Below are 12941 nucleotides of genomic sequence, written 5' to 3'. Positions count from 1 at the left end.
AACAAATAAAAAAGAACTTGAGGAGCGTTTCGAGATCTAAAGGCAAAAATGGTCTTGAATTCAAAATTACAGTTTATTGTTGTCTTTGTATGGACTAGTATAGTATTACCATATACACATTCAATAGCTCGCTTACTTGTTTAACCATAACTTATAATACATTCACAAACATTGATAAAGATAGTCATGATATTTTTTTCTTATAATCCTCGCAGCCTGCTCTGTATTCTCCTTCTTTTTCTTTTCATTGAAGTATAATTAAAGTATGTGTCATGACTCCAAAGCTACCAGCACAAGCTCTATTAATTTTTTTTCTTTCACTTTATGTATAAGTTTTTGTATGTATATATATAATTATTTCCCCCCTCTTCTTCATCTCCATGGGCATTCGAAAAATTATCAATTTATTTGTGTGTTAGCGTGTATGTGTTCTCTTAAGAACACATATAATAGAAACTTGGTGTGCAATGCAAAAAAGCTCATACTCACTCATTCTTCTTCTTTAATTATCTTTTTTTGTCAAATTTTTCTCTTTTTGGCCTATCGTAAACAAGTCAAAAAAGCACTATTTTGAACGATTCTTCTCTTACGCAGTCTCAAACACTTTTCGCTTCTTAGTTTCTTCTTTTTTTATTTAGTTTATGCTTTTTCGTTAACAACGATTTCTTCGCATTCTTATCAGCTAAAAAAAAGTTTGTTTTTTTCTTTTTACAACATATAACTCAAAAGAACCGCATCAATTCGCCATTCGTGTACTTCGAGACTCGTCATTTGCACCTACACCAATTGCAAGTTTTCTCTATAAAAAATGAGCGATTGATAAAAAAAGAAATCGACGGAACTCTTACGTTCGAACGACGAATCGATGAAAGGTTCTATTGCAAAGGAGGAAATCAATTCCACGATCCAATGTAGAAAAAGAAAAGAGTAAACAAATGCATGAGTACTAAAGGAATAATAATAATAATACGTAATAATAATTCCGCTCAACGAAATCGTCGATTTGATTATGAGCGAGAGAGACCGCCTGCAAGAGGACATGAGGAAACTCAGTTCAGTCAGCTCGCTCGATTTTTTATTTTTGTATATATTACGAATTACATAACGTGCTATTGCCGCACTCGCGAGTCATATGGGTTTTGTCTTATTTATTTATTATTATTATTATTTTTTTTTGATGAAATCAGTCGGAGTTGGCTCCCATATGAGTATTCTCCCCCTCTATAATCGCATAGAGTAATATTATTTATTTGTTTGTTTTTTGTTATCTTTAACTCTTAGCGTTTAATGACTAGATAAAACCTCCAAGCTTTGCCAGCCTCCTACTACCGACATCACTGTACATCACTGTTTGATCCCTATTTTGCTTCGCCCGCGAGTCGGTGAGTCCGATGTTAACCACGGGAATTCTCACTTTTCTTGCTTATACCTTAACGCACAAGAATTTGATATGCTAAATACAGGGAGGATGGATTATGATGCTATATAATGCGACTCGTTTATCACACTTTGATCATTGCTGCGTAAATCGGATTGCTTGGTTTGAGCATTTATTGATGTAACCTATGGATCTCTTCAATAAATGGAGTGTTTGAACACAAAGACATAAGATTATACGTTTCTGTTTAGCCGTTTCAAGTCACGATTTAGTCAATCGAGATTCATAAGTAGATTGTGTAAAGAAAAATAAAAACAAATTGCAACTGAAACAACCATGCATAAAATGTAATATGAGTAACGGAACACTTAACAATACTGTAATTTCATCTTACAACAAGTACAATAATCAATCATTCCTATGGCAACAAATCTCGGACACTCACATTATGCAATTGAATGGATAATACAGAAGTTTTATAGATGCTAATAATTCTGGTTTGCTATTAAAAAACATCGGACCCACCACCATGCACGCTAAACCGTTCGGCCTTTCGTTTTACCTAAAAACTATATATAAGAGCATCGCGTACATATTAACTAATCACGCGATATATTTGGTAATAATCGCCTGGTCTTCTTTAATCGAAAAGCGAAAAAATGTCTTCGTCGTTATCGCAGCAAAAATAGACAAAACCTTGTCATACATAAGTAAGTCGTACATCTGTCGGTTTCACTTAAATACAAACTCTGAGATTGGCGGTTTAAAGCGGTGGCGATCTAGCTTTCCTCCAACGATATATTTACGTACAAGAACGAGAGCGACTCTGCAAAATAATTAGGAACTGATATCCCCTGTCGCGCAGAGTCGCACGTGCTTTCTTTTCCATTTCTCCTATCTTTCTCTGTCTTTTGTTTCTTCTAGATATAATATATGTTATATATACGCGGTCGAGCGCTATCCGTTATATTTATAATATTTATAGGTATTTATACGAATATTAGTACAAATTAATTAGACAAGCGAAGCTCCCTTTTTCATTTTCTTCTTCAGCTTCGAAGCGGTACTTTTTTTAAATATAATATACAGAAGTCGCTTTTATTTGTTTCAATGTGTTTTTCCTCTTTTTGTTTTGCATTTTGTAATCTCTTACATTTGTGCTATTTATAATCGTGCGCATCGAGAGTTTTACTTGGGAATAGGATTTGTATATTCTCGCAGAATTTTGGCCCGTTCTTGTGCGGCAGACGGCCTTATCAAAGTTTCTTTTTTTTGTTAAATCTATGCATCTCAACTTCGTTATTATAATTAGATTCTTTAGAAGTGGGGGGGGGGGGGGGGCGAACGGATTAAAATATTAACAAAAATTGAAATCTGCCAAGAACGAAAACAATTATTTTTGTTCGTCTTTGTCGGCGTGAAGCCTCGTCAATCTATCGATTGGATTGAGGGATTTGTATATTGTCTGTCAGGCATCTTCTTCTTTGAGTTCGCTTTATAGCTTTATATGTACACCGGCGACTCTTGTCCCGTTAACAGCCTGAACATCGACGTTGGCATCGTCTTCATTAAAATCTACAAAACAAATAAAAGGCAATGATTGAAAAATCACCTCTCGTTCTTCACTAGATGAGGGAAAAAGGAAAACTGACCTCGCCAACGGACGTAGCAAGCAGATTAACAATCTTCTCGTGCGGCACAGCGACTACACTCTGATTATTGATCTCGATGATCCGATGACCAACGCGAACGCCACCCCTCTCGGCAATACCGCCGCGTAGCAAACTGCAAATGACGCCGTTTTGCACGCTGAAGCCCAACTGAAACTTTGTATCGGGCCTCTTGATCTTGACTTCGACCACGGGAGCACACGGCACAACGGTGAGTTTCACGACAGTTTGGTTCTTTGAGTTTTTAATGTACGTCTGGCAGGTCGACAATGGAAGACCAACTAACGAGACACCATTTATCGCGATTATCTGATCACCAATGTTCAGCTGGCCGCAACGCGCGGCTGCCCCCGATGGGGCCAAGTTCGCTATCACCACCGTTGGCAACATCGAACCCCAGCCTGATTCTACTATCACTACTCCCAGGATTTCGCCTTTGGCCTTTGGTACTACTACCTGTGAAAAGAGAAAAGGTAGTTAATCGACGAACTACTAATAATAGTAATAACTGCTAATACGCAGATATTGTCGGAAAGATTTTGTCAAGTACCTCTTTCTGCATCTCCTTCTTAGCAAACATCTGCAGTTCATCGCCAAAGATCTCCTGAGAATTAAGCACCTCTTGGTAATCCATGTCCTTGACAAAGCTGTGATCCTCAATCCCATTGGCCTTCAAAAACTCCATGTAAGCGACTTGAAAAGCTTGCCCGATGCTCTGAGCAATCTGCGGTGCTTCTTCGCTCTCGAACACATGGCAAATCATTTTTGGTGTCCTATTCTTCGGAGCTTCGTCCATCTCGTGCGGAACGAATCGTCGCCGTGCCATGAGGACGAACAACTCGCCGATGTCCGCGATATAGGATATCGTACGAAGCGCGTGGTCCATCATTATCTCCTTCAGATCCGTATTCAGCACCATTATCTTCTCCGTCGAGATGAATAGGTCGACCTCGGTACTTGGCTGTGATTCTCCTTCTGGTGCCTATGATGGATAACAAAATCGCGAGCGAGAAACAAAAAAGAAAAACATAAAAACGTTTAGGCTTTTTTTTATCGTCTCGGTGATCAAATTGATGATTTAGTTTTTCAGCATTGTTAAAGAGGTTCTTAAAGGGGAATGCCAGCAGAAATGCTTCTTTTTTTGAAAATTCCTTTTCTTGATTTGTGTTTGGTGATATGGTGCACTCACGTAAACGTCCCCTCTTTTTCTTTTAATTTGCAGATGTACACAATTTTATAGTGCAATGCGCTCGTGAATGAGAATTGGCAATAAACTCTAAAATATGTTACGTCGGATAATTGTAATAACGCATTAGGATAGGATATTATGATGTTAATTTACTTCTTTCATTGTCAAGTCGTCAAATACCATTTAAACGGAATATAAAGTCGCTGGATATACATGTGAGGTATGTTTAAAATCAGCAAATATATTAACAACAACAGCACAGCGTTCTCAAAAAGCATATATCTTTGGCAGAAAGAAATAGAGTTGAAAAATTGTAAACTATTCAAAAAATTACTGAAAATTTGCAAGAAATTATCGCAAAACATTGTAAAAATTACAATTAAAACAAATTTTTTCAATTTGCTAAATAAAAATTGAAAAATTCAACTCATAGCCGATGAGTTTGCATTTTTAAATTCGTTTTAATGTTCCTTATAAATGTCTTGTAATTATTTGCAATGATTTGCACTTCTCGTAATCTTGCAATTCCTCGGCATTTTTTTTGAGAGCTTCAATGATAATTTACGACTATTCAATCATATACTTATTTCTGTTAGGGGTCTAATTCAATCTCGCGATAAAAAAATATCAAATACACATCTAGCAAGAAATCAAAAAGAGTTTTCTTTTATTTACCGCTTGGAAATTCCCATTTAAAAACATCTGCATTAATTAATACAAAAGCGGTAAAAATTACAAAAAAAAACAAGAACTTACCAGAGCCTACAACGCGAAAGCAGCATGGAAAAGATGAAAAAATGCAAAAAGATTTGGTTTTTTTAGGTTTTGTGGTTAATAAAATTAGCGATGCAGATAATAATTATTTCCTTAAATGTTAGAGAGAATGTTAATTGTCAAATTATTTTTTTTGGACAGGCAGGCATTTGTTATTAATTGAATGCATTAATTTGACGCGCTTGGCTTAAAAAAAATGTATACAAGTGTTGCATGTTATGATCTTGTGATCTGGAGAAGGATATTGTACAGTAAGAAGAGTGATACGTGTCTGTAAGGGAGAAAAGACAGAAAATGAAAAGAGAAAAACTCAAAAACAGAAAATATCTGAACTTGTTGGCCTTTTGCCAAAACTTCAAATAAAAAAGAGCAACGGAAAACTATATTTCCCATTACCAAAGATCTCTCGTGAATGTATAACGCATTCTGTATGTGTGTCTTTATATATGTATATATGTATATATATATATGTATATATATATACGTAGTATGAGAAAAAACTAAGGGGACCCACTACAAAAAAAGTGTTCTTAAATTTGCTGCATGCTTGTAACATTTTTTATATTAAGAACATTTTTCTCAATTTTAGAAAAATAGTTGAAGAATACAGCAAAATTAGGATTTTTTTCGTGGCAGAGAAAAAGTAGAAGAAAAAGAGAGAGAGAGAGGGGGGGGGGGGTTAAAGAGGTACGGGAGGTTGTGTTTTTTTCCAAATAAAAAAAACACCTTAATCTTCCTGACGGCCTCTTCGACCATTTGATTCTTGTCGCGTTTGCGTCTTCGTCGCCTGCTTTCGCCGTCGACTTCAACCGAGCCGAGATAGCGAAGTCGATATACTGAAGGTTCAAGGGTTGTTGTCGTTGTCGTTGTTGTTGTCGTGGTAGCGGTGGCAGTCGCCGTAGGAAGAGGAGTCGTCGGTTTACCAGCCATCAACTCCTCGGTCGAGTCGCACTCGTCTTCCTCCGGCGTGGTCGCCATAGGTTGCAGTGGCTCTGCGGCTGACGACGACGCGGCTTGTGGAGACGACTCCTGGGACTTTGATAGTTTTTGCTTTCATAATCACACGCAATGGCGACGATCATCCTTCTTTTAGAAAATGGATACGGAGAGGGAACTATTTTGAAGAACGATCGCGTACCGCGAGTGCTTTTAATTTGTGGACAAATGGATGTTCCAACAACATCGGTTTTGTTGAACGAAGAGAAGATACCATTGAAAATCACGCTTGTCGGCCTTTTATCTGGCCTACACTTTATCATTCGGATTGTGATACCTTTCAAATCTCGCGTCGACGATAGAACAGTTAATCTAAAAGAACGTCGCGAAAGAAGACAAAAAAAGCACTCAGCGGTTCGTGACTCCATCGTCAAACAATATCTAAGAGATCGTAAACGTAATTAATTAAGAAAAACACATCGACCTTTCGGTAAATCGACTCTACTACAATAAAATGCCACAAACACATAGTAATAATCAAGATTCCGAGCACAATAACAAACTATGGAACGTCTTTTATGTTTTAACTACGACGCATTCAAGCATCTCGATATAATAATATATATCTACGATAACAAGAATGTACAACAGAACGAGCTTGGATTTTGTTTGGACAGATGTATATATAGATAGATAGATAGATAGAGAGAGAGAGAGAGAGAGAGAGAGAGAGAGAGAGAGAGAGAGAGAGAGAGAGAGAGAGACAACAACGATACAACAGCCCAGATATACATATTATAATCAAACTGACAATAATTATTCAAACGTACATAGTTAAAAAAGCCAGAGGCAAACAGGATATTCGTAATATTTGAACCATGCTTCGACCGTTTCAACTTCAGGATAAGTTATCGAAGGAACAGTATTTACTCTACGCAGGCACTTTATTACAGCAGTAATTTTTGGTCGAAGACGCGACTAGAAATCCAAAGGCTCTCATTTTGTTCAGATCATCGGAATGATTGTACATTTTTGTCAAACAAACGCACTTTTTGGCCACATGTGTATTTGTACCAAGAGTAAGCGTGTGTGAACTTTCCAATCTACGTCTAAAAGTTGTAGGGGTAAACGTATCTTCTTCTAAACTCTGTCATTAAGTTGAATTATCGGGTTCTATAAAAAAAAGGGGACAGATTCGAGATGCACAGTCGGTTATTATCAAGAGCAAAGAAATGACTCTTGGCATTCAGTTTTTTCTTTATCTAATTTCAAAGAGATCTACTTTGAACAAAAGAGAAACAGAGTAGGATTTTTTGTAGACAAGACGGTTTTTCAAGGGGGTATACAGAAGAGAGTGTTTGCAATGATTCATTTAAGTGGACTACACAGAGTCACGACTATATATAACAGACGTCAAGACACACTGACTTTCAGATACATCGATATAAATATGAATAATAATAACAATCACGAAAGATATCTATGCAAAAAGTGCCTCGAACTCATATCGTTTTGATTCCTTTCAAAGCCGATTGATCGATCATCACTTTTCCATAGTTCTTAATAAATCAATAATAAATAAAAGAGAAAATAAGAAGAATAAACAGAAAACGAAAGATTACATATTGTTGTTGTTGTTGGTGGTATATAGCGAAGTTTCTGTGATTATCATGGTACACCGATAATATATTGTGTCAGGTGAGTGAAAGGAAAGATGAGTGGGACTATAATGAATGTGATGAGGCTGGTAAGGGCGTCGCTACATTAATTAATATAACATTCAGTCCTGTTATAAACTAGCTTGGCCAATCGTCCATAAAATATTAAAAGATTTTCTTGCTTTTCTCTTTTTGTTTATTTTTATTAACGATACGTTCAGTTAAAGGTATGCACCGGTCGTTGCTCAGCGGATTACTTTAATTCAAGCCTGTCAAGTTCGGTTGATGAGTCGAATTCGCGATTTTCTATTTCATTCAGAATTTGGCCAATGGAAGAATGCAATTAATTGACCGAAACTGTCGCAATAAACACACCTTCAACAAAAGTGTCGTTAAATACGTAGGCCGTCGACGAGTTGCGAGGAGAAACAAGCTTGCGCGAGACACATGCATTATACAATAGCATTCTAGCTATGCAACGTCTATTTTTTTCATTCATTGCGTAAATGCTCAGCGCGAAACGAGAGCATTAACGATTTGTAATCTTTGCTAAACTACATGATTCGATTCATTATTCCGCTCGTAAATGTGCGTTGCAAGAGATCACTCGAGAGATGTTATTGTAGGTGTACACGATCTGAAGAAATATTGATCTTTGAAAAAATTTATAAAAGTTCGTACTCGCCGCGTGACTTTAATTGCTCGTGGAAGAACAAAGAAAAAAAATGACATTTATTTTTGAAGCTTCTGAAAATATCAGAGCGATGTATTACTCAAACAGGAAAATCGTTTGATACGATGGGGGATTACACCTTATTCGAATCGTTTGCAGATCATTTTCAACACGCACATGTTTGTTACAGTCAATTTTTTTTCACGTTTTCGAAACGTTATCATCGGCCTCATTTCATAAATCATATAACAAAATTAAGCTAGATAAGCTAGCAATTGCTAATAAAAAAAGGTGGAATATCGTTTCTCCTTGCACTCTCGAGCGTTATTAATAAAAAGACCAACTTCTCTCTTAATATATATATATAAGAGGATTTATTTTATATATACTATATATATATATATATATATATATATATATATATATATATATATATATATATATATATATATATATATAAAGTATATAAGAGGAAAGAAATTCCTCGTTAAATGATCCCTCACCTTTATCCTTGACACCGCCTCCTCAGCCTGGCACATTCTTGTTGTTTTGGTAGGTTGTCCCTCGCATGGCAATTGACACGAGCCAAGATATTTCGCGCGGAATAACACACCCTCGATCAGTACTGTTGGGTCGTCCAGCAGAGCTGCAATGGTCATCGAAACCTGCCACTTAGACTTATTGTTGTTCAATTCGCCAAACGCCGCAAGATAATCGCTTGAACACTGCACCCCACGAATCGATAGTTTGCTGTTTGTCGATGGAATCGAACGGATTATTATCATTTCATTGTGGATCTTTTCCATTACGGAGGCGAACTTTTTACTGCATTTTCGAGATTCGGAACAAGAAGTTTATCGATTTTGATAGCTTGATAACTCGAGTGTATCATTAATGAATGAAAAAGGTTACAGCGCGTTGCTCGCTTTATCGATTGTTTATTTGCACTAATTTTAACCCTCGATCTTATTTGATAATTACTCAAGTTTACTGCAAAGTCGACAAAGCATTCATGTTGCACTAATAACAATTATAATTAACAACTTTTTCTAATCCATCAAAAAACTCGACATTCTTAGCATTCTTCTTATGTCACTTGCTCACTGAATAATAAACTTCATCGGCCTCCGCAAAGGTGTTAAAAATATTGTGTTATCAGACGTCGACGGCAGCACGTGAGCGTCGTTCGCATCGTCAAATCAGACTATCAAAACGAGCGCAGTGTCGAAGGCGTATATCTCCCATTTTCGCGTACAGGCATTTGTATCTCTTGATCTCGTCGCATTGTACGTACCGTACGAGTTTGTGGAGCCAAAGAGAGGTGGAGGGGAGTAGAACCCAGGATGATGGCAATTTTGTTATTTTTTAAAGGATTAGAAAGAGAGATTTGTTTTATTAGTTTCGGTTATCGACTTTGTATATAGTAGCTTTTTTAACCGTCACCATGGTAGTGATGAAATTCTTTTTCTTGTGCTTCTTAGCGAATGCTAATGCTTTTTACATTATCGTTAAGATTATAATTTTGACAACTTTTTCAAGAGCTATTAGCGTTCTATAAATCTATATATCTTAGTAAGTTCTTTTTTTTCAACGACCACAACACTTGACGTCAGAGGAAACAATCAATTTTATGGACAATAGACTATTGTTATGCTGATATAGTACAATATTTTATAATCAATTAGAGCATATCGATTTTGATTAATGTAGATATTTCATTTTTGACAGTTTATCATCTTAACTTTTATATTTGTTATCAAATATTTCTCCGGAATTTTTTTAAGATAAGCAAGGTTATTCCAATCACCAAAGTTAGTTCCAGTTTTCGAAAACCTACATCGAGGGGGAAAAATCGAATAGTGGTATTCTTACCTTCCTTGTTTCGCTTCTTCTTTCCTTCCTTGTCCTGTAATCAGATAACACGTGATTTCATTGATGTGCCACGTGAATCGAAGCCTTTAAACAAGGTATACATGCGGTATTGCATAATATTCGCTCATGCAGAGAGCGTAGATATAAACGCGCTATTTAAATAGATGATGTCGATTAAAAAAAAGTCATGATCGATGAACTAGTATGCGGAAAATTAGTGTGATGAATAAAGTTCAGATCGCTGTTGGTACGGTGCGCACCTTGCAAAGTGTTAATTATGCGTAATCATTATGTCGCGCGTAACTTGTGAAAAAATTGAAAGCTTAAAAAAATATCTTGCTTTAGTTTTTGTCAACAGACAATTTTTCAAAGCGTTTACTTCACAAATAAACACACGGCAACAAATTTTGCCTTACAAACACTTTAGTGCAAAAAATGTTCGACCATCGCACATAAAAAGATATAGCAAAAAGATATACCAAAATGATTAGAAATAGAAAATATCGTGCAAACATACAGAAAAGAGAACAAAAAGCATGCGTGATTGATTTGTTGTCTGCGGAATCAGGGCAAGGAAGGTGCACCTTTTTCACCTTACTGACGGGCTCCTTGAGGCTTCTCGGTGAGGGAGGTGAATTTTTGACAACCGGCGTCGATGAGCTTTTTTGTTTTGGACTCGTCTCTTCGGTGACAACGTTGTCTTTTGTACAGACAACATCTTTAGGTGAATTCGATGTTGATGGTTCGGTTGTACTTAATGACTCATGACCACCAAGGGATAAGCTTGTAGGTTTCGCTGGCGTTGTAGGTTTCGTTGAGGGTTTTGAGTTGAGGGTCGTCGGGAGGAGCGTCCGGGTTTTCGGTTTGCGCCATCCCTGGTTTATTTACAGTGGTTTCTCTTATGAGGTACAAGGATCGGGTTTGTGATTGGTTTGTAAAGGACTTGCTTGAGTGTGCATTATCAAGTAACGGGCATTTAATTCTCGTTAGAAAGCAGTTTTCATACTCAAAACATACAAAAAGTTTATGTCTCTGAGGGAGAACTGATTGTTATTTGTATATTTCAACCTTACATCGTATAGTTTTGCTGCGAAGTTTTAATGGTTCGGTAATTCACTCGAATTTGCATTTTCCAAAATAACAATAAACATCATTTAGGTAATTAATCGTTGAAATAGATGTTCATCTCTAAATTTTTACTCTTTTAGTTACTCCTTTACAAAATGAATTTTTTTATTTAAAACGTTACTTAGTCATCACAAAATTAAAAAAAAAATTTGTCTTTAATCAAGCAAGTCCCTTGTTAGCATAGCAGTCCCAGCACCAATTAGTCACAAAGAAAACCTCACAAGGTTTGAGTATAGCCACATATACAACGCAATTGGATACGAACAGTGCTAATTTGGCTCTCACAACCGACACCAAAATATATATTCATTAAAGCTTTAGCTGAACACAAACCTTGTCATCGTAAAATCCTTGATCGTCAGTCCTCTGTTGTCCAAGCAATCGATCAGTTTCTAAATCTGTGTCAGCTTCCTCTTCGTCGGCAGCTTCCTCAGGTTCGGGTTCTTGCGTCGTCGTTGTTGTTGACGTTGCTGTCGCCGTTGTCGTAACTACCTCGAGACCAACGACTCCTGCTCGATTACTTGTACGCGTTGTCAAGGGCGGTGGCAGAGGTGCTGCTGGTTCTGAATCTTCGCTTGCACTTTCTATTGCAGCACTGGTTGTTGTCGTTGTCGTTGTCGTCGTCGGGCAGACTCGCCGCCTAGCATGCGACAGACTGTAAATTAGTTGGAGATGTTTGATTGACATATTTATTAAGTAAAACTTTTTGCTCAGTGCACACTCGTGTTAGAAAAGACTTTTCTTGTAAACTGAGTAAAAGGAGTATATTAAATTTTACATCTCTTCAATAATTAGTAAACTTCGTATCATGTCTGACAAAGCTATTTTACTTCTATTATAGAATAAGATATTTCCTAAAATTGCTAATAGTAGATCTCATATATGATATATATTAATTCTATAGAAAATAATTAGCTTGCTCACACACTACGCTGTGAAAATTATATAAGAAAAGTGAAATTTCTATGACTGCATAACGTACATTGAAAATTTAATCAATTATAAAAACAAACGTAATGATTTATACTATACTAGTTATTTATATAGCTTGAGAATCGAATAATTTTCTACATATTGACTATTTTAAATACTACGGTTTCATTATGAGATAAATTGAATTGCTGTGATTTATTGATATTATATCGCGTTAATATTATAAAAATAAGTTGTGTTTATTGTTCAAAATCTTATCGTTTTCATTCATACACAAATATCAACAACATAGAATTTCGCATACCTTGGTATCCAAATAGGACTGACACTAGGTTCAGCTGGGTCTTCCGACGGTGACTTGACAGGCAAAGTTTTTGTCCGTTGCAGAGCCATCCTAATATCTTTGATCGCCGCTTCGACTTCACCAGAAGACTGCTCACTCTGACGACTTTGTGGTGCTGGTGGCGGTGGAGTACCCAAAGAATCCAGTCCGTCCAATTGTAATTCACTGGTCGTGTCGTACGAGTTTTCTTTTTTCGTAATGAATAGTTCGGGTGACGCTGTAAACATCGTAACATTAATTTCGAGCAATGTGATTATGCGAATGTGTATTTGATTTTTCATCAATTTCTCGTGTGCAGTTATATTTTTGAGTAAAACATTTGAAAAGGATTATTTGAGCGAGCTCAAAAAGGTTTGCAATCCGATAAAAGAAAATCTGATTCGGTCT

The 12941-nt window shown here is 36.5% G+C and overlaps 1 protein-coding gene across 1 annotated transcript; it reads right to left on the bottom strand.

Moving 5' to 3' along the window:
• Positions 1–59: 59 nt before the first annotated feature.
• Positions 60–12771, bottom strand: LOC131674436 (protein lin-10-like; the record flags this gene model as incomplete). Its single annotated transcript, XM_058953123.1, has 9 exons — positions 60–2953; positions 3031–3504; positions 3599–4030; positions 5738–6061; positions 8782–8924; positions 10151–10184; positions 10744–11025; positions 11612–11933; positions 12516–12771. Coding segments are annotated over 9 exons (2339 nt in total), but the record flags the coding sequence as incomplete, so codon positions are not given.
• Between the last annotated feature and the right edge of the window lie 170 nt (positions 12772–12941).

The sequence above is a fragment of the Phymastichus coffea genome, unplaced genomic scaffold (assembly GCF_024137745.1).
Source record: "Phymastichus coffea isolate CEN01 unplaced genomic scaffold, Cenicafe_Pcof_1.1 PCOF00242, whole genome shotgun sequence".
In the NCBI taxonomy this organism is placed as follows: domain Eukaryota; kingdom Metazoa; phylum Arthropoda; class Insecta; order Hymenoptera; family Eulophidae; genus Phymastichus; species Phymastichus coffea.
This window is presented reverse-complemented; position numbering and strand designations above follow the sequence as displayed.